Consider the following 22,955-nt stretch of genomic DNA (forward strand, 5'->3'; position numbering starts at 1 on the left):
CCTCCTAATCATACTACAGCTGCAAACCTCATCCCGAGACTGGTCCAAGATAAGGAGGTTAACAGATTGTAGTGCCCCCTATAGTCAAGCAGAGCACTCATAGTTACAACAGCTGCAGGGCACCGCTGATGGCTGATTCCACAGCTAATAGGAGGCGCCACCTACCGCTAACCTCGAAACTTGCCACGGAGTACGCCAACATTCTGAAGAAGAGTTTTGCAACCGGCATGACTGAAAAGCTCCGCACACTCGAAAAATTGTACAAAAACAATGTGTCCACAATGTCCTATGTTATGAGCTGTCTAACAAGTGTAAAAAGGTGCTCTGGGAAGAGGGTACTGCTGGGCCCTCCAGCCACTTTGGGCTCTACGACCGTAGTCGACAACCAAGTGTCGACTGCAAGTGCACGATACAGACAAGCAACACTGTGGCTACATTAAGGGGCCCAAAAGTGACACGCAAGGCAGTAGAGGCTCCTCGTACTCATGGCATAGTGTGTCTATGTACAGCAGCAATCCTTTACAAGCTCAGCTGGCAAAAATGATACCAAACACAAAGCGGCTACACACTTTGACCAAGCGGCTGGGCTGTGCTCGCGATTTTGTCACAGCCCCATTGTAACGAGATGCTCAACCTAACCTCGTGCAGCTGAAATGACCTGTCAGATGCTAACTCTGAAGATGATGAAGTAATAGCCAAAAAGTAAATCTGTACCTTCGTGTTAGCTATGGGGGATGGATGCTCCAAGCATTCACTGAAAGCTCAGCACTTGGGCTATCAGTAACAGGTATGCTTTGCACTAAAGCTTTCATTTTGAACTGGTTACCACATACTGAAATATATAATTCCTGTTAGATATGGTTCTAACTGGCTTATTAGGCGTGATCACAGATGCCGAAATTATTTGGAAGAAAACTCAACTTGACAGCTTTTTTTGGATTCAGTAACTTTGTATATTTGTAATTCGAAGGTTTTCCACTACGCTGAACTCCAATAGAGTCAACAAGCACGACACTCTCTGCAATGCTGCAATTTAGTGTCAGTACTGCAAAGACGAAAATAAACCAACCTTACAACCAAGACTTACAACAAATGGTAATCAGAACACCTTCACTGGGAGCAGTCAGCATCGCAACTGAGAGTGTTGTGTCCACGTATGTAGCTATGTAGCTTTGTATTTAACCCACTGCTGTTGTAAACGTAGGACTGCAGAGAGCGCAAAATCACTGAAATGCCAAAAAAAAAAATGCAGCAGATGACCAGCGGACTCTGAATTGAAAGTGTCATCCTCATTCGCAGGGTCAGCTGAGGGGCGAACACTTGTGAATGAAGAGAGAAAAGCGCGTGCAAGATCAACTCTGCTCACAAAAGGTCTTGGACAGAGCCTGAAAGTGACTCATTCCCAAGGTGCCAGCTGTCTACGTCTCGATAGAAAAAAAAAAGTGAAAGAAAGGATGGGAGTCGACGGGTTATCGAAACAAGAGTAACAGCTGGCATCGGACAGTACGTCACGCAGAGAAGCGAAGCCGCAGGGGAGGCAATTTAGTAGTCGAGGGCCCACTCATTTTCCGCGAGGAAAGCGTCCACCACTTCCTTCATCGCCAAGTTTGGAATCAGCTGGTCTTGGGTGAGTGGCGTCCTTGTCACTGGGTCAAAGTGGCCAACCCTCTGCGGACGAAGAGAACCGGGCATGAAGAATGGCACTGCACCAGACACGACACGAAAAGAATGCAAAGTGGACGATCATGTGTCGAGGTACAATGGGTGCAGGAGGTAATAACACATATATAACTACAAAACAACAATGCCAAAACCGTCAGAACTATCTACTGACATCTACTGCTAGATGCATATCTATATTCGGACCATAGAGTTTCTTACTATTACCTAGAGGGAAAGCTGGCAGCCCGTCTATGGGAGTTTGCATGGCGACCCCTCGAGACCACTTCAGCCACCATGGGCGCTCAAAGCATCATGGGGCGGTGAGCTACTTGTTGCGGAACTGCAACTTTTGGCCAAAAAATAATAGAAAAATTAACCTGTTTGATAGCTACAAACGTCCTAATATTCAATATCTGGTCTAATGATTGCAACAAACGAGCAGAAAAGCATTTAAGTGCAAAGTTTGCACAAAATAAGAGACGACTCACTCTCCTATTGGCCAAGTAATGAACACTATAACAACTAATATTTCGTAATTAACAAACGCATTTTCAAAAGTAAATATGTTTTCAGAAAATATGTTGCTACTTAGATACTTTAAGAAGTTTTTTAACGGCATTTCGGAAAAGTGAAACCTTTTATTGGCGTCGTGTGTCTACGCGTTTTTACTACTATGTTTTTTGCCCACTGCGTTCGCGCGAAAGTCGTCTGCGCACACACGAACAGCGTTTTCGGAATGAAACGTCTTAGTAGTGCCACTCTATGTTCCCAAAAAACTACAACTGTGCCGCAACAAGTAGCTCACCGCCCCATGATGCTTTGGGCGTCCATGGTGGCTGAAGTGCAGCGCCGCCAGCTTTCCCTCTAGGTAATAGTAAGAAACTCTATGATTCGGACACTTTATTAAAACTCTCGTGTGCTGGCAGCATCTAATGAAACGTGAAGAAAACAATTGAGACAGGAAAAGCAAAACGGCATGATTTCAGTGGAGAGAGACTAAATACAGTCAAGCACGGATATACCGAGCTATTTTTTTATACCAAACAATCAAAACATTCCCTTGAAAATTCCATGCAAAGGTGTACCACTACTGTTCATGATTATCGAAATCTTAGAAGTACTGAAGTTTGGGCTAGTTGGTGTCAATACATACAGGAATCTGTCGCAGTACGACTGAAACGGGGACAACGAGAGAGAACAATCACGACAGGACTAGCGCTGCTCGTCCTGTCGTGATTGTTCTCTCTCGTTGTCCCCGTTTCATTCGTGCTGCGACAGATTCCTGTATTATGTACTGAACTCTTGTTCAGCAGAACAGTAGATATATTGAACAGCGAGCCATGCCCCTGCAAGTGGCACTTCTCCAAACGGCCTCACTGGCAGCGCTAGTGCTGTGAAATTGCGTGACAAGGTGAACATGGGGTGAGCTCGAGTGTGGCCTTCTGTCTAATGCACTGATTTCCCCATGCCACACCGCTGCCATGCAGTGAAGCCAACCTAATTAAACCCTGACATGCTTCACTGCAGAAACAAGCTGTACCTTTATTTTAACTACTTCAAGATCTCCTTCAAGTTCGATATATCCGGGATCAAATGTAGTACTACCACACTTGATTTTCACTTTGATGGCGCAGATATGCATTAGTGGACCTAGCCTGTACTTAGTTTTCAGCAGCTGAAATTTTTGGACTCTTGCATTCACGTTGCAGTCATCCTGTTCGAGTTTGATTTGGCATTGATGGCACGAATGGTGCTTAAATTCTATACTTTGATGTCAGCTTTGCATGGCAACACATTAAGGGGGTACACTGGTCTTGAAAAGAAAATTTTTATAATTTAGTCGTAGTTATGAAATTTTCAGAGCACATGTATTTTTGTGTGCTGATTCTAGATATGTCATTTAATTTCATGTAAAACAATTCCTTGAGCACTTATGCACTCTTCATGCAAGTATTTTGCAGAGAGTTTTGAAGAAAATTTGCTGCAGGAAACTCGCTGAAACGTATGCCATCGGGTTCTCTTGACACCAAGGAATACAATAAGGGTGAAATTATCATCCTGGCTCTCATAGAACTTGAGTAATAGGGTACTGAAGCTGCCACTTCATCAACAGAAATACACACACTTTCCTTCTCATTTCTGAAGCGACAACTTCAAAACTCTATAACTTAAGTTCTATGATAGGCAGGAAGACAGTTTCACCCTTATTGTATTCCTTGGTGACAAGAGAACCCAATGGCATACATTTCAGCGAGTTTCCCGCAGCAAATTTTCTTCAAAACTCTCCGCAAAATACTAGCACAAAAAGTGCACAAGTGCTCAAGGAATTGTTTTACATGAAATTAAATGACATATTTAGAATCAGCACACAAAAATACATATTCCCTGAAGATTTCGTAACTGTGACTTCATTAATAAATTTTTTTTCTTCAAGACCAGTGTCCCCCCTTAAGCATGGCTGCTTGCCTGGTTCATAAGGCAAAAATTCAGAAAATTACCATCAACACCAACAGCATTAGAAGCTGCATGTGTTCTGCAAATTCAGTACGCAATGTGCCACATCGGCAATATATTTTCTAGACTATGGAAGAATGACATGCCACTACTGACATCGTGGAAGGGGACTATGTCAACAAAATGCAAGGTTGTGAATTTCAGAAGAAAATCAAAAAGAAGGATACATCACATGTATCAAAAAGTATGTTTCCTCGTAATCAAAGGATGCTATTCACGCCAGGACAGTTGGTGGGAGATACGGTGAATTAACTTATAATCAGCAGGAAGAGTGTTTTGACTTGAACCTGAACGGTTGAACGGCACCACACGTGACCAACTGTCTGCACTGCTACAACTGACCACCATGCATTCCGCGACAAGTTGCTCAGTCTTATTGATCACTGTACAGACTAGCAAATTGTTTGCACACTGTCACTTGTGTCATGCTTCCATCAAAGCCTCATTACTTCTAGTATCACATATGGAGATACCTAGTCCACCCTCTGTATTTCGTTTTTTTCAAACATTGTCTCATTACGACTGCATTTCTTGTTTATAATTAACATGTACTGACTCCCTCGCCAAACCCTGTAAGGTTATAAGTAAACAGACTGCACACAAACGCCGTGTACACCGTCCATCACCACTGCATGAGCGAAAGGTAGGGTGGGGGGAGGGGAGGTCTGTCTGCATTCAACAGACTGTCCGTGCCAGCCACGCCACTAACAGCGTCGTCTTCCTAGTATAAACAGTCTGCTTACATAATAGTTTCCCGCGAAGCCTGTAAGTCTGCACGCTCTTTTTTGCAAACACATCAGGCACGAAGGGATGGAAGCCAAGACATGTGGGGTTCATGAGCTCTTTTTGAAAACCAGTGGGTTTGCCCGAGGCTAAAAAGGTTGAGAAGCCCTGCTTTAGTGAATCAGAAATGCAGCGGCACTTTCTTGTAGCTATCAAATGGCTCTGGTCCGTGTGACGATGCTGTCTGCTATCCATGCTTATGCAATGAAAATAGCGTGCGCTGTTCTTTCCTGTTCCCGCCACTAGGGTCATTCAGCCAAACTCAGAGCAGAGGCAGGGCAAATTCACCTGTAGGTGCTCCTCGATGTCCCGGCGGTCGTAGGTGATCCCACTGGGAGTGATGACGGGCTCACGCATGATCTCAAAGCTGATCTTGCCACACAGGTAGTCAGGCACGTCTCTTTTCTGCATGGGGGTTAAAACATGTTCCATAGCGTCCAAAATAAAAAACAATCCAAAATGTTTGGAAAAAAAAAACACCTGAACCCTTGATCGCTAAGGTTTATCTGTGACGAAAGCTTGTGCGGCAAGATGCTCCATACACAAGAGGAATAACAGCTCTCATATTTATAACGAGCCCCTCATTCCCCTTCCCTTGTTTGCTTAATTGCTTAGCGAGGGCCTCAGTTCTGGCAGCTTTGACGCCATAGGAAGCATTAGAGGGTTCTAACACAGCTTCCACCCTCTCCGTTCGATGGCGTTCTACATCACACCAGCGGTAACTCAGGACGTTCCACGTCCGCCGCTTACGAACGTGGGTGGCGCTGATGAACACTCTCAAGGTTAGGTGATTTGTAAACATAAATACCCCCGAAAGCAGAAGATTTGACAGCCATAGTCATAGCTCAGAGGTAGAGCACCGGACGCGTAATTCGGAGGTCGTGGGTTCGGATCCCATCGGCGGCATGCGGTTGTTTTTTCTTCTGCCTTTCTAATCAATTAACTTTAAGCGATAACATACTCATTAATATTCTAAATTGATCAACACCACAAAATAAATAAATTAATTAAAAAATCCCCTGTGCCCCTTGGTTTCTGTGGCTGTTGGCTTCTCTCAGCTGGATATAAGGGCCAAGTTGAAACACTAACATATAATCACAACGACACTGCTGAAAAACTTGTGCCCAACAATAAAATGAACAAAACACAGGACACTGACAGAACACAGCCAGCAATGTCTGAATGTCAGAACCAGTCAGTGGCCTTGTGTTAGTTCACAGCGGCTACCAACTTAGTTTTCTGAATAAAAATTATATTTTTATACCTAACTTGTTGCATAGAATAAATATGCACTGTAGAAAACACCCTCTGTTCATACTTTCAAGTGTGTGTCTACATCGATGCATGTATAGATTGCACGAGTACAGAAAAAAAGCTAAACGAATTTGGCTTGACTGGGGTCTCTATAGAAATGGCACTGTATTCAGTATTACAAAACACAGAAATAAAATGACATATGAAGTAAAGAAACCATTAAATACTACAATACAATTATCCATAAAACAAAAAAAAAGACAGTACTGAATACAAGCAACCAAGTGACAGAAGTGAGAATCGTACCACAATTGACATGAAACTTCATTACCTTCCATCTGCACCAGGATTAAGCTGTTTAAGAAAGGTACTGTACGAAAAACAGATTAAGCAGTCTGCGGATGTATATGACAGTAAAAGAATGTAAATATTAATATGCCTATTCAGACTTCCATCTCGTTTCAGCATTCTGCCGCCCTGAAGCGAGACATGTGTTCTGTATAGATTAAACAAAGAAAAAATCCGACTATGGCAGACGCTCCAGCTTTCATTTTGTTTAGGACACGCAGTTTTATGTCCCACTAGCTTACATCAGTTCAATGGCACAAAGCTATAGAAGACAGCAGTCTTATTCCGCCAACAACTATTCTGGCAAAGATACAATTGAATTACTATACACAATTCCAGTCTCCAGCATTCACAAGCCTATCAAACTTGCTGCTTACTGATGCTGTACTCTAGCACTGCTTGCAAAAAAAAAAAAAAAAAAGCACTGAGATGACAACGCCCATACAACGGTAACGGCTACATCAATGCCAATAAAAATAAGTAGTTTGACACGAATGGCAAACAGGACTTTTTTTTTTGTATTTAGAATTTTAGAATATGCGTGCACCGTCTGGGATCCCTACACTAAACGTAACACCGACGCCCTTGAAATGATTCAACGCAAAGCCGTCCGTTTTATTTTTTCAAAGTATCGTGTAACTGACTCACCAACGACCCTCATGCAAACTCACGGTATTGAAACATTACAGCTGCGCCGGAAAATTCAAAGGCTGAAACTACTTTTGTTACCAAAAAGCCATAAACTGTCTATGAATGCAGACCCCTTCCTCAAACCTAACACTACGCGCCAAACACGAAATCATCATACACAATCATTAACCCCTTACAGTGCTAGGATTAACGGCTTTAAATACTCATTTTTTCCACGCACCATTGAGGAGTGGAACAGGTGTCCGCCAGATCTCTTAACCAGAGCCGATTCTTTTGACTCTATGTTTTCTTCACAGCATTTAATTTGAGAGCCATTTATTTCTATGTTTACTTTTTGTATTTTGCATCATCTGAGCCTTGTATTTATTGCTGTATTTTGTGTTACAACTTTTATTTAACATTTTTTCAATTTTGCTAAACCTGTTCTTTTTTGCATATATTATGTATTCGCCCCTCCTGCTTGGGCCTACTGTAGGCCTGCAGTATGTTCTAAATAAATAAAATAAAATAAAGTATGAATTATATGCCTCTTTGCCATGCATGCAGGAGAGACATGTGGTCAAGATCACCACAACCCTATTGTGCTCTACAAGTTGACCATGTCTATTAACAGTGCTGAAGCACACTTAAACACCCCTGCACAAAGCACCCACATCACAAGCAGCATTGTCCAAAAGTTGTGAGCACAGCACACTGCCTTGTCACTTTTCCCCAGTACAAAGGTGAAGACTGAACTCACCCGACGCCTGTCATCCACCTTTGCAAATATGCTGTTCAATTCTGATATGTACTTGTCCTGAGAAAAGGGAAAAGAAAAAAGAATGATGCAAGGTTAGGAAGGCTGCCAAACCACTTCCCACACACATTTCACACTCTCAGATCTACCGTGAGCCCCCAAACATCCAACAAAGTAGACAGTTTCACAGTTAGACAGGCAAGCCTGATGGCACAGATATTGGAAAGTGATGCATTAGCAGAGATTTCAGTGTTTGATCACTATGGCAGTACAGGGGCAGCCTAGTGGTTTTGTAATTTGTAACTAGCAGACAATCACTAGGGAAAGACTAGCACAGTAGCGCAGTACGTATGGAGAGATGCTCTCAGGAAAAGGCGGTGTAAAACACACAAAAACACAACTGAAGTGGATATACAGTGTTGTAGTGCCTGCGTAAAAAGCGGCTGGTTTTTGTACAGGGACAACGTGAGAAAAACACAGTTACCCATACATGTGCACTAATCAGCAAAGTCAAGTATTTCTAGCAGCCCTAATCTGAAGCCTTTCTTCAATGACCAGCTGCGTGAGACCTTCAAAGTTATTACATTCTGTTAAACCACAAACAAACAGTCATTTAATCAACAAATTATCAAGAAAATGTGGCCAGATAAAAGTGGTCATCAACAGTTCTGTCAATGTTACCAACAACAAGTTATTAAAGAAAATACCACCACCTGCAGAAGTCCACTTCAAAATCTGCAAAGCCCCAATAACCTGCTTTCAAGAGTTAGCGGATGTACCACCTCACCATGAGCTAGAAAAGAAGCCTATTTATATACACAGCCCTAGAACCAACCATCAACAATTCCCATAAGCTTTGAAGCAGTTCATAACCCCACTGAAAGGTGTCGCCACCATTCACAGATCTACCAAACCTTGGGTCAATAAATGTGCCATTTCTTGAAACACAGGAGTTTGGTAGACTTTCATGATTCGTACGAACAGAAGAGCTCCAGTATAAGGTGTCAGGTCAAATAGAGAGAAAGGAGGAAAAAAGAAAAAAAAACACGTACCAGTGCGCCCTCCATCCGGTCAATGTCACCCTGGCGGGAACCTTTCATTTTCATCTCCTGCACCCTCCTGAAATTAAATAAATAAAAAACTTTGAGATCACTGCAGCGACCTGCACTGGAGCAATGCGAAAGCAAAACGTACACATTCTATATCGACGTCCGTGGCTGTTCTGACGTCCATGGCTACTTCGACGTCTAAGTGTATTTTTTCGTGTTTAATTAATTAAACCTCACCAACCAAATCTTTCCCACGGCAATATTTTTTATCCCACACTATCTGTCACAATCACACTTTCACACATTTATCTTCAGAGAACAACATACTAAAACAGGGCTTTGTGAACATGCCAACATAACTTGCCCACTTTTTTCTCAATTATTTAATGCCCCAGGGATGACTTTTTGAGAATGCTAATTGTAACTAGTCAACAACTACAGCAGTTAGGACCCAGTATACTGGAATAAAGAAAGATGGATGCAATGAATCTGTTGCGTTTTACTTAGCATGTAATACCTGCATGAAGGGTATAAGTATTACACATACTGCATGACACGAGCAGCTCGTGACGGCTGCTTCAGCAGCTGTGATGAATAAGCTGTGACAACAGTGAGTTGTGATGACTGAGCTGTGACGACAGTGAGGTGTGCTATGATGACTGAGACAGTGAGCTATGATGAATGAGCTGTGACGACTGTGAGCTGTAAAGACATTCAGCTGTGAATACAGTGAGCTGTGAAGACTGAGCTGTGATGACAATGAGCTGTGATAACAGAGCCGTGATGCCTGTGAGCTGCGACACAAGTTTTCTGCTCATGCCAGTGAGGTGCGACATAGTGAGCTGTGACGATAGTGAGGCGTGACAACTGTGAGCTATGACGACTGTGAGGTGTGACAATAGTGAGCTGTGATGACTGTGAGCTGTGAAGACAGTGTGCTGTGACGATAGTGAGCTGTGAAGACATTCAGCTGTGAATACAGTGAGCTGTGAAGACATTCAGCTGTGACGACTGAGCTGTGATGACAATGAGCTGTGATAACAGAGCCGTGATGCCTGTGAGCTGCGACACAAGTTTTCTGCTGATGCCAGTGAGGTGCGACATAGTGAGCTGTGACGATAGTGAGGCGTGACAACTGTGAGGTGTGACAATAGTGAGCTGTGACGACTGTGAGCTGTGGACATTGAACTGTGAAGACATTCAGCTGTGAAGACAGTGAGCTGTGAAGACAGTGAGGTGTGATAACAGCCGTGATGCCTGTGAGCTGCGACACAAGTTTTCTGCTGATGCCAGTGAGGTGTGACATAGTGAGCTGTGACGATAGTGAGGTGTGACAATAGTGAGCTGTGACGACTGTGAGCTGTGAAGACATTGAACTGTGAAGACATTCAGCTGTGAAGACAGTGAGCTGTGATGACAATGAGCTGTTATAACAGCCGTGATGACTGTGAGCTGCGACACAAGTTTTCTGCTGATGCCAGTGAGGTGTGACATAGTGAGCTGTGACAACTGTGAGGTGTGACAATAGTGAGCTGTGACGACTGTGAGCTGTGAAGACAGTGTGCTGTGAAGACATTCAGCTGTGACGACTGAGCTGTGATGACAATGAGCTGTGATAACAGAGCCGTGATGCCTGTGAGCTGCGACACAAGTTTTCTGCTGATGCCAGTGAGCTGTGACGATAGTGAGGCGTGACAACTGTGAGCTATGACGACTGTGAGCTGTGGACATTGAACTGTGAAGACATTCAGCTGTGAAGACAGTGAGCTGTGAAGACAGTGAGGTGTGATAACAGAGCCGTGATGCCTGTGAGCTGCGACACAAGTTTTCTGCTGATGCCAGTGAGGTGCGACATAGTGAGCTGTGACGATAGTGAGGCGTGACAACTGTGAGCTATGACGACTGTGAGGTGTGACAATAGTGAGCTGTGACGACTGTGAGCTGTGAAGACATTGAACTGTGAAGACATTCAGCTGTGAAGACAGTGAGCTGTGATGACAATGAGCTGTGATAACAGAGCCGTGATGACTGTGAGCTGCGACACAAGTTTTCTGCTGATGCCAAAGCAATCTCATAAAGCAAGCCTCTGACAGCTGTCGCCTTAACAGAAAATGAGCAGCACGGTTCTGACCTTCAATTTCCACGTCTTGCTACACCTGTGTTTTCAGTAAAACCAAGGACGGCAACAAAAAGAGGGGGGGGGAGGGACTCACTTCTGCTTGTCGAGCAGGACGAGCTGGTTGAGGTAGGTCTGCAGCTCAATCTCCTGCTGGAGGCGCTTCTCCTCGAGCAGCTGCCAGCGCCGCTTGCGGGCCATCCGCAGCTGGCATGCTATGTCGTCCCCAAAGTTGAGCTTCTGCTCACGGGCCAGGTCACTCGCTGAAGGGTGAGGTGGGGAAGAGGAAAAGAGCCCCCTTCTCAAAATGCACTCTCGGAAGACAGTGATCTCGACAGTGCTTAACGAGACTGAACAGTAGATACAACACAAGATGAAACTGTGCACGGAGTAAAATGAACTTGCTCTCAACTGAGAAAGCCAGGTACCACACAGGGGTAATGGATATCGTATATACTCGTGTAAGGGCCGCCCCGTGTAAGGGCCGCACCCCCAACTTGGCCACCGGCAATTCGAAAAAAAAAAGGTGAGCCAAAAACTGTTTCACGCGCGCATAACTTTGGCCCCGTAAAAATCGCTATGACCACGAACGCGTCGTCCCGCGTGCCGTGCTCGGCCTGGAACCCTGCACAGGCGGTTCGTCATCGACACTAGCTCGCTCGGCGTTTGCACCAGAAAGGATTGACAAAACGTCATGCTGTGCAAAAGCCAGGATGGGGTGCAGGCGTGTTGGGTGTGCCTCACTGTGCAAGAAAACGCGAGTGGCGCGTTTTTGGGCAGTGACGCGCCGCTCCAAGCCGTCACGAGTGCCGCATCTTAGGTGGATCTTAGGATCACGTGAAATTTGCCAGTAAAGTAATAGAGTGATCAAGCAACCACTAGCAACCTGCCTTAATGCGGGTGATAATCGCGCGGGCGCAATCCACACCTTTAATGCATTGTGTATTCGAAGGATTCGTCGCACCTGCGCTAATTCGTCATAAAAATGGGTATCACCACTTAAAAAACGGACGTGCAATCAGGGCTGCGCAGTAGCAGAAATTTTTAGTGGAAAAACGCCGGTTCCATGTAAGAGCCGCACCCCGTGAGAACCGCGGAAAAAAGGTGCGGCCCTCACACGAGTATATACAATATATAGGGGGGGTTTGGTTGCTTTCCCCAAGAGAAGTTTTACATGGGAAAGCCACACTGAACCCCAGTTTTCAAGAAAAATAATTGGAGGGGACACTTAAGCTCCCCCTTAACCCCTTCACCGTTTTTTTATATCAACGATTTTCATAACAAAACTGCTTATTTCTTTTATTCCTGATTTCAATTATTGCAATAAAAAGCATGCATTCGATCTTTGAAAAATATTTGGAGCAAACACAAAGTCAAATTAGAATATTGAAGTTCATTATTCCTCACAATACAGAAAACCAACTTGTGGCTGGTAATGAGCGATAAAAATTAAAGAATGACCATCATCAGGCTAGCTTACAGTGAATGTCTTACCACGAACTGCCAGAAAAGGAAACTGAGGGGGTCGCGTCGGAATGCTACTGGCGTTGATCTTCATATACTGACGTGCGCCCGCAAAGTTCGCTTCTGAGCTGTCCCCTTCTTCATCGGAAAAACTGCTCAGCATAAGGTCATCACTGTCGTCCTCGCTCCCTGAAACAATGTACACTTCGGTGTCTAAGTCACCATTGTCTGAAGAAGATGACGACAAAGAAAAGCGTCTTTTCCGCGAAGACGGGCCAGGAATACACGCGTCGCCTCCGCCGGGTGCCATTTTTAAAACCCAGGTTGCCATACAAAAAAAAAAACGTTTATGCGGTAGAAGAAAACGAAATAAACAGGTCAGTGCTGCCATCTGTTGACCAAAATGCCATCTAAGCTACACACGAGTGCTGATCGTCCGAAACGATGAAGGGAAGAACCTATTCAGCGAGGACGAGCTACAGTCGTCCAAAACAGTTTGGGGACAGCTTGGCAGGGACGAGCGTAGCTCGTCCAAAACGGTCAAGGGGTTAAGGGTATGATGTGATAGTTTTAGTGGGTGAATGCTTATACGTATATGCAGAGTTGGTCATTCGCTACTTAACATTCATCTATTACTGGAAGCCTTCGTACCACTTGTGGCGAAGTGGTGCAGTGGTTAAGCGATGCGCCACTGCCCTCCGCAGTAAGGTGCTGCTACCGGTAAGGTTTGTTCAAGCCAGGTTGCTCTTCGTGTGCAACCTATTGCAAGTAATCGTTAATTGCTTTCCACGGTGCACAGTTTGCTCACAATCTGGTGGGGAGGTTGGGACGATGCCACAAGGTTAAGTAACACTGCTCGCCCACCTGCCTCTTAGGTTGCTTCTCTGGGATATTTTGCGGATTTTCTGCTCAGAGTCAACGACGGTGACGCCGAATTTTCTGCAACACGAGCTGCTTAACGCTGTCACGTTAGAAGTCCAAGAAATAGATGGTTCAAATGGGACCGCACCGCCTCCTTTCCCCCCAACCACTCCCTCCAAGGGTGACCCATTAATCAACGCCTAGTAACGCCACCTAGTAGCCACCGCAACAGGGGATTGGAATTGCAGACTATACTCCGTTTCATACATAGCTGTCAACGCTGCCAAAGGTACGAAAGTAGTCCGCTGCAAAAAACAAGCAAAATGTATCCGTCCACCTCGCGTCGTGGCTGAGTGGTACGAAGCGCGCGCCTGTGTGTTCATTTTACAAAGGGCCTAGGTTCGACTCCCGGCTCGGGTGTTTTTTTTTATTATTATTTTATTTTTCTTAAAAGATTCATTAGGTAGAAACTCTAAACTGTCAAACTCTAATACCTACTTTGAAAAACACAGTGCTGTTTACTTGTCTCGAAGGGAAAAGGCAGTGTAATGTATTGGCGACGGACGTGATTGCGAAGTGCTTTTTTCGGATACTGAACGACTTTTTAGCATGCGGCACACAATGAACCATTGTGTCGTGATAGAATTCAGTGTGGCGTCGATTATTCGGAGCAGCCTCGGCTAGCGGCAACCTTGCATTGATCGGTGTACTGATACACCGCTCTGAGATACCGGCGCCGCCAGGCTACGATGTCAGATCGCTCGATGAGTGCAAGACTTCGCTTTCGTTTTTCGAACTTAAAACCGATATCTTTTAGTAACCTCCACAAGGTAGCCTTACTCATGTCCGGCAAATCGGCATCTGCGTTCACGTCATCCAGGATTCTGTCCAAAGTAGGTATTTCGCGTTCGGCATACATACGATGTAACTTGAGTCGGATGGCGTTGACTGCAAAGCTGTCATATTTAACACTGCGAGAGCTAGATATTGTCACCTTGCTAGGTCGTTTTTGCAGTGATCTTATTCCAGTAGAGAGACCTTCTTTATTGAACCCCGCAACTGTCCGAGGGCTCCCCCCGGTCATCTCGTCCACAGTTTCGAGAACTTCGCGCACAGTCTTCTCCGGGAAGCGCTTCCTTACGCTAGAGTAAACGTTGACAATAACCTGCTTGGAGTCTTTCGAAAATTTCGGAGACTTCAGCTTGGAGAACAGGCGAGCAGGAGATGTTTTTGAAGCCGCAGTGGGCGAAGAAAACAAGCGAGTAGGCGATAGCGGTGCCATTTTTGCATACTCGGAAACCGAAAGACGAAAGCAGACGACATCACCGGCCGGCCTAGCTGCGAAAACCTGATACAGGAGGAGCCGAAAAAAAAACCAGAAAACTAAGGCACTCTGTTTTGAAGAACATTAAAGAAAAAGCAATCTTTTTGCAAAATAAAACGCCATTATCATTATACTGCAATATTAACCAACAATAACTTTAATTTTGAGTTCATTACTCTTTTCACTTTCGACGCACTACATTACGATGCGGACGAGGAGCGCGAACAGGCGCCGTAGCCTTGGCTGCGTTGACAGCTATGTATGAAACGGAATATAGAAAGCTTTAGAAATGAGAGGAGCCAGCCAACTCCAGACAAATTGCAGTTGCATTCACATATCAAATAGCTGTGACTCTGGACTGCTTGGGGCAGTGGGAGGGGAATGAATGAAGGGAGGGGGCAATTTGCCACACTGTAACAGCGCAAAAGATGCAAGAAGAGGCAAAACAACACAGTGCTGCGTTGTCAGCACGGCAAATTCAAACCAACTCGCCCAGCTTTTAAGGCGAAAACCTTTAATGGCTCATACTGTCGTCTGTCCGTTAACAAAGCATGTAACACGCGTTTAACTTGGGAATTTAAGAAGAAAGAAGAAAAACCAATGGTTGCTTCAGATAGAGGAGGAAAAACGAACCTAGAAGCCAAGTTTGGTGACTGCAGATTTATTAGTTAATTAAATATACGAAAAAATGTTGAAATTGTGATAGAGGAGGGAAAAATGAACCTAGTAGCCAAGTTTGGTGACTGTAGATTAATTAATTAAGTATGGGCAAAAATGTCGAAATTGCGTCGAAATAGCGTGGACGTCGATATAGCCACGGGAACGGTGTGACGTCACATCCACCGGAAGTTGTCACGGCATAGCGAAAATTTTGATACAAGCCAGAAAAACGTTGGATTTGTGTCAAATTAGATGGAACAATGAGTAATTAAGCATAATTAACACTTGAGATCCCCGAAAGATGTATAATTTGGGTATCGATATAGCCACTGGAACGGTGCGACGTCACATAGACCAGAAGTTGTCACGGCATAGTCTCCTCAGCTTTCGCCTCTCAACACTTTAGTTGCCAAAGTGTCCTCGCAATTTTTTTGTACTGCAAAAGTATATTGCTAGTTCTTTGGGCCCTTCTTCACGTGCAGCAGAGCTGTGTTGTCTTGCATTTTCTTGGTCCCCGTCTTTCGCGCTGTTATAGCACGGCAAATTCAAAAATAACTCGTCCAGCTTTTTGTGCCACCGGAAGGAGCGAACAGGAGGGAAGTACCCCTCTGCAGGTACTTGACGGCGTCGTCGTAGTTGTCCATCTCCTGCAGGGCCTGCCCCAGGAAGAAGTGGCCCTTGACCGAACTGGGGTCCAGGTCCAGGGCCCGCCGGCAGTCCTGGCACGCCAGCTCCCACTGCTGCAGCTTGAGGTAGCACAGGGCCCGGTTCGTGAAGTACGTCGCCGTCGACGGGCTCTTGATCTGCAAACACCAGGACATGAACGGCAGAGCAGCTACGGAACTGAACAAGGCAAGGCTTCCCAGTGAACATTACAATAAGCAGAACTACCCAGAGCGGTTTCCAACATTCGCTTTCAATAGAACAATAAGCCTCTCTTTTAACCCTTTCAGGCGCCATTTTTTGTTTTCATTGAAATCAATTATTTTTTTCACCTAAGTACTATATTCAGGCCTCAAGAAAGGGAATTTGTTAGTTTTCGAACGTGAAAGACCAGCTGGTCAGTTCTTACAACGATGTGGAGAATTCCGTAAAAAGTGTCAGATTTGTTAGAAATAATAACATCAAAATGTTCTCGTGTGTCAGGTAAACAACCTAGGGATCGTGGAATCACTTTGTGTTTCGAAGATTCACATTATGCTCGAAATTGAGCAAGAACAATCGATGTTTTCACTCGCGGCAAAATCTGTCCGCACAAAAACGGCGGACAAAGTGCTACCTAGCTCACTCTTATGAAAAATATTATTTAGTGCATTCGCTACATGGTACAAAAAAGCAACTTATTTGCAACAAGAAGGGTACTCAATCTGACTGAAATAATGAAATCACTGTTAAGTGCTCCAGTTTTTCAGAAAAAGCTGCAAGTTTGCCGCTTACACAATTGTGTACAAAGCGCCTGAAAGGGTTAAATGTGGTCAAAGGCCTCTTCACTGAAGCTGCTGTTTCCCTCTCTCTGAGGATATCCGTTTTCTTCCAGCATTGCTGGCATGATGAAACACATGCAGGCAAGCCTATGATGGGCAGCTGGATTTATTCATTTCACTTATTTATTTGCCACATTTATTTGTATATTCATTTCACTCTGTGTGGGTACTCGCAGAACACCAAACGAGTTTGAGATAATACAATGTTGCAGACAGGATGAGGGATAAACACATCTCGCAAAAGGAATACTGAAAACAAGAAAGCACACAGCAAAATCATATGCGAAGAACCTGACAGAGAGTTTTAAAGAACAGAAACACATTGAGTGAGTTTGCTTCAGCCTCCAGGTGGCTTACGGCATTGGGTTAGTTGGGGGTTTATTGGCACAAGGGCAGCTAAGGCCAAAGAATGCTAAAACACTGCTTATTAAAAAAAAAACGGTTGCTCTTGGCATATTAGGTGAAATGGGATGCAATCATGTGGAATATTGCAAATTAAAAAGATTAAACGAGACTAAAAACCTAGCATAAAGAGCTGCAATAAAACCATGGCAAGTAAATATAACAAAACTGTAAATGCAGTCACCATATAATACCCGTGCCACACGGACAGATTTAATGCCATTAAGTGCTTACTGCCTTAAGTTTTAATGGCATTCGTGCGGGGCCACACGCACAAATTTAATGGCATTAGCCTTACTGCCATTCGCGACCTACTGAGTTCGGCACAACTCATTCGCCCATGCAATGCTACTCTCGTTCCCATTACACACGCAGAAAAGCATGCAGCTTTGTTAGTAACAACTTCCTAACCAGTAGGAAATGGTTAATTCCTAACTTTCAGTCAGATGAGACATCTATGCCGCATTTTCGGTGCGAGGAGCGCCATTTTAACCAGCCTTATTGACAGGCACTCTCGACTTGGGTGCTGACATGCGAGTCTATGGCTACTTTTTCGACTTGTAAAGAAGGAACAGCCGTATTTTCTGAAAAATCGATTTTATATTACATTTGAACAACATTTCCCATATATTGTGCTCATTAGCAATGTTTATATTCAGATGAAGCTTTTGACTACCTTGCAAGCGTTATCGCCATCGTCACTTTCGATAATGGCATTAAATGTGGACGTGTAGCACCAACTCCCCAAAATAATGGCATTAACAAACTTAAGGCCTTAAGCATTTACTGCCATTTCTTGTGAGCGTGTGGCATGGGTATAAGTCTAGGTAAAAAAATTCTGATTTTAAACAGACGCCAACTGTTGGGCCTGTCTTCGAGCAAGTGGGCGAGGAGTTGCCCTCCATTGTGATTGGCTACAAGCGCTAACTTGTCTTTTGCGCAGGCCCTTGGTTTCCCACCGCTCCGGCCACTGGATGGCAATGCGGCTGCCATTGCAACAGCATATATCGGAGGGACAGATGCCGTGGCTGGTGCGGTGGAAATAACCAAACGTCGATTGGCATTGTGGAGAGAAATCTCCATGAAGACGAGGAAGACTACAAAATAGGCTAGGACACTTTCGGAGGTTTTTTCTCCGTAAGGACCACCTGATACAGAGGGAAAGCACATATACAAATCCGAATCCAAAAACATAGTCTGGGGGGCATTTGTTTTTTGATAATACAAAGCTGCTTACTGAAATAAGAAATTGTTTTAGGACACTAGGTGGCATTGGTTTGCAGTACCATTACTCAAAAGCAATTAGTTTCTACATGTTTATTGTTTGTTTATTGGGGTTTAACGTCCCAAAGCGACTAAGGCTATGAGGGACGCCGTAGTGGAGGGCTCCGGAAATTTCGACCACCTGGGGTTCTTTAACGTGCACTGGCAACCGGAACAAAAAAAAAAGTAGTGCATACAGATATTGGTTTCATGGACACTGTTTTATTAAGAACTGTACAACAGGCCTGCACGTGATACTCAGAAATTCGGGTGATAAATTATGCATTCTAACCTGGAAACAGTACTTTTGCACTCTCCAAAATGTTCGCTAAACTGAAACTTGCAATGTACTGAAAGTCGTTAAAATTGAAACTCATTTGCAGTGGATTAAACGGTGCTTCAGTGAGACACCTTGTTGAAATCTATTTATCTAAATGGTTTGTTCTAATACAGTTCGCTCAAGTGCTATTTTAATGCATAAGGAACTCTCTGTTTACAAACAAATGACGACGGAACTAAAAGCCTACCTATGATGCAACGAACAATGTACACAAACCATGCGCTCAGATAAGCGCTGTCAGCGCAAATCGCAGCAACGCTCAGAGAGATTTCTCCCGACGTCGCCGCTATCTAACTGCGGCGCTTTATAGTGTTTATAACCTTCAGACAATGAGGGCTGTTTATAGCCTCGAACCGACCGACCCCCCGCCGCGCGCTTTCGCCCGCTGATTCACGATCCTGCCACGCGAAGCCGAAACTTGACAGGCGCCACCGTTAGGTCTTCGCCGAGACGGATTAAGTCGGGAGACATAGGGAATCACCAGTAATGCTACCTGTTCGATCTTCTCGATGCACGCAACGAAAATAGATTTACATCGCTCGGGATAAAACCGGATTGATTACATCGACGACGCAGCTTTATTTTTTTTAATAACTTTGTTTTTAGAAGGCTCGCACAATAATAATTGGCTTTCCTCTGACAGGAATTCAGCACGGCGCACGTCACACTACCGGCAGACGACAGGTTGAAACGTAAAATACAGCGGAATGACGATCGAGTGATTGCTACGCGACAGGTCGTTGATATCGTTTCTGATCGTTATCTTTCATGGCGCGATATTTTGTACTTGGCGACGTCAAAAACTAGTTCTGCCTAGTGCTCCCCTTCGTTTGAGCAAAACTTCGCAAAGAGCGCTAAAAAAATAAATAAACAAACGCACGTCGCTATCAGCGTCAACACGTTCGGCGCTGTCGCCAGGGCTACTACCGAAGGCATTGCCTCGAAGCTCCGAAAGCAAAAACAGAAAAAAAAGGAAAGTTTTGTTTATAACATCGCGGAGGCAGCTCGTGAAAAACGACTCGGGAAACAAAACCGCGCGACGCGTGACGGCGAGCGCTGAAAATTTTCCAATGCTATCTGCAAGCGTGAAACTGAAACACCTTCCTGGTCGCATCAGCTGTTTGCAGAAACGATCGGCTAGCTTACCGTTGCAACTGTCAAAACTATGAACAAAAAGCCTCTCGCAAACATGGCAACGCGACTCAAATTGCATGAAAAAAACCCAAAAAACTTTGCAAATGCAAGTGGAAGCGCTCTTAGAATCAGATTTCGACAGCTTTCGACAGATCATGGTGATGATCCTCGTCCGTCTAGCTTGTCCAACTAAAGGTTTTCGCGTTACCTTCAGCACTCATTAAACGCACTCGAAATAAATAACAACTACAGATCTTAAAGCGCAATTACAGTACTTCCAATTAACAACAAAGCAGGCAGCAATATTAAGATGAGATAAGCGCCTGTGGGCGAAAGGATCAAGCGAACGTCGCAACTTACGATCGCTTTGCTGTAGCACGATATGGCGTCTTCATACTTCCGGGCACTGAACAATTTGTTACCGAGGTCCTTCAGTTCAACGGCGGTCATATCGTCTTTCATAATCCGGTTATGACACCGGGCAGTCCACAAGTGAACGGCAATAGAAAAAAATAAACAATTGCACTTGTCCCGTTGCCTAGCCGATCTGCCAGCCTCCGGCGGTCGCCATTTATTTTCGGACCTTCCCGCCAGGCCTCGACAAACATTGCTCAAAGGCAAAAGCTCACAGGTTGTTTCTCAGCGCTAGTGTCGAGCCAATTAAAACACACCTGCACTTTAGCATAATTCGCTTTATTTCATAAAATATTAATAAGAAATAATGTTCACAAAGGTTACTTGTCAGAAGTGTGTTAATCAGCCGCTTATAACTGCCCTTAGAGATTTTCGCAAATTCAGCAGCTGCAACAAATGCTCCCGTAAGGTGTAAAAGGGAAATAATGATGTCTTGAATTTTCCAAAAGCTAGCTAGATAAAGTAAGTCGCATATGTACACCAGTAGCGTCAGCGCGTTGATCGTCATAGCTAAATTAAGCCGTCAAGCATGGCAAGACGGCCATGAAACAAAATTACGGGAAGTTCAGACATCTGATGCGACCTTTCTGCGAAAGCAGTTGGATTTAGCCTCGATGATTACTTTTATGCTTATACCTTAAGCCGAGGCTTCACACAAGGCACAGAGGCTGACAAAACTTTACTGCGCTACGCAGAATCGTAGGGAATTAAGGCAAGTTAGGTCGCGCGCCGCAGGCCGTGGAGACCTTTGGCGACGCCGGCCCATTCGACGGCCTTGGACTGAATGTCGGGGTCATCGCTGAAGCTTATCCCATGCTTCTTTAGAGGGATCATGACAAGAGACAGAACTTTCCTGGCAGGAGGAGTTGGGCAACCCCTAGTTAGGGGTGGGGGGGGGGCGATGAGGAGATCGCCGGTAGGTGGTGCTTCTAGTATGGGCTGGTTAAAAATTTCCAGGGGCTTTAGGGCTGATGGCTTCATTTCAACAGACATCAGATTCCTGGAGGTAGCAGTGCTTTTCCAGTAAAACACAGGTCTGTTTACTGAACCAAAAGCCATGCCTTACAAGCCACTTTTCTGCTCAGCTTTTCTACCACAATTAATGTTCACGCCATTTTGAAGTACGTGTTCACATGGGCGTCCGGAGGGGGGGGCAAGGGGGGGCGGTTGCACCCCCCTGGAAAATCACTCACTCGAACCGTGAGTGATGGCCGCACACCAGGGGCGGTGGTGCGCTCAGTCAAAAGGGTAAAAGCAGCCCCGCATGGTCACATCTGCGAAATGCCGCGTCCGGGCGTGCGTCGTTCCGCCGTTTTCAAACCACGCCATCGTTAGCTCTACTGAAGGGCGACCTGTTCCAGACATACAGCGGCACCGGCGAGCATGTGTTTCGAGCCGCCTTGAGATGGGTGTCTGTTTCTTTGATCTCTAGAGAGATAGCGACACGGAGGCAGACAGTGCACGGGGCATCTTGTTTTCGCCTATGTCGTTACGCCGGTCACCGATGAATTCTTAAGGAGGGAAGGACAAATCAGCCGTGTCCACCCCCGCTTTGTCGGGCTGCTCAGGGGCAAGCGGGCGATGAGTTGGCGCCGCCGCCGCTCGCTGTCTCCTCCGATCCACGTGTAGCGCAGTTCGGTAGAAGCGCCGCTTTCAGAATCTCCGGCAAAGGGGATTAGCTGCTTTTGTTCACGGCGACGCAGTCTCCCGAGGCGCCCCCACACCAGCGTTCTTTGCGTCTTCTGTGAAAACCAGCGCCTTTGGTCAACGCAGCCCGATGGCGCCTGCCTGGCTCGCCTGTCACCTCTGGCTGGGCCTCAAATCACAACAGCGCCCATGTACTGTGCGTGTCAGTGCATGGTAAAGAGACCCAGGTGGTCGACATTACCCGGAACTCTGTACTACTCCATCCCTCATAGCCTGAGTCGTTTTGGGGCTCTGAACCCCATAAAAACACAAAAACAAATTTTCCGACCGGAGTGGCGAGTGTCCCTTCCCCTCGGAAGTTGCGCGGCGTTCCTTTCACCCCCAAAGTGCGCATTCGGGGATACTGCGGCAAGTAAGCCCTCGCACGTGTGCGCGCCTCTGTGTTTGTGCTTGGGTGTTTTTAGTGGCCGGTTGTCAGCGAAGCTGAGAACAACCAAGACAGCGGACGAGAAAACGACGAGCGGCGAGCAGTGTGTGTGGGGTTGCTCGACTGTGCGGATGCGCAAGCAAGATGGAGCGAGGTGTATGAAGCTGCGAGCGTGCATTTATCTTGTAAATAAGTTTTCGTTGTATATATAGTCATCTTTTGTTTTCAACGTACGCGTTCAACAGTTTTTCCAATCAATGTGTATGATGAGTGTGCACCGAGAGCGTGTAATGAAGCACAGAAGTGAATTTATCACACGTGTAATTACGCAATTCGCCCAGAAAAATCCGAGGCGCCTACAGTTGCTGTTCAAGGAAGACTGACTGAGTGACTGTAGTTGCGTGTTTGCGAACATATTGTGC

At 45.3% G+C, this 22,955-nt stretch overlaps 1 protein-coding gene across 1 annotated transcript; it reads right to left on the reverse strand.

Moving 5' to 3' along the window:
- Positions 1–1,169: 1,169 nt before the first annotated feature.
- Positions 1,170–20,629, reverse strand: STUB1 (STIP1 homology and U-box containing protein 1). Its single transcript, XM_089588233.1, has 7 exons — positions 20,406–20,629; positions 16,027–16,225; positions 11,211–11,376; positions 9,001–9,067; positions 7,952–8,008; positions 5,248–5,364; positions 1,170–1,668 (listed from the first exon to the last, which is right to left on the reverse strand). Exons 1-7 carry the CDS (start codon positions 20,505–20,507, stop codon positions 1,543–1,545), a joined length of 834 nt encoding a protein of 277 aa, XP_089444359.1. The 5' UTR covers positions 20,508–20,629; the 3' UTR covers positions 1,170–1,542.
- Positions 20,630–22,955: the final 2,326 nt, after the last annotated feature.

This window comes from Amblyomma mixtum, chromosome 4 (assembly GCF_055824585.1).
Source record: "Amblyomma mixtum isolate Tamu chromosome 4, ASM5582458v1, whole genome shotgun sequence".
NCBI classification, from domain to species: Eukaryota; Metazoa; Arthropoda; class Arachnida; order Ixodida; family Ixodidae; genus Amblyomma; species Amblyomma mixtum.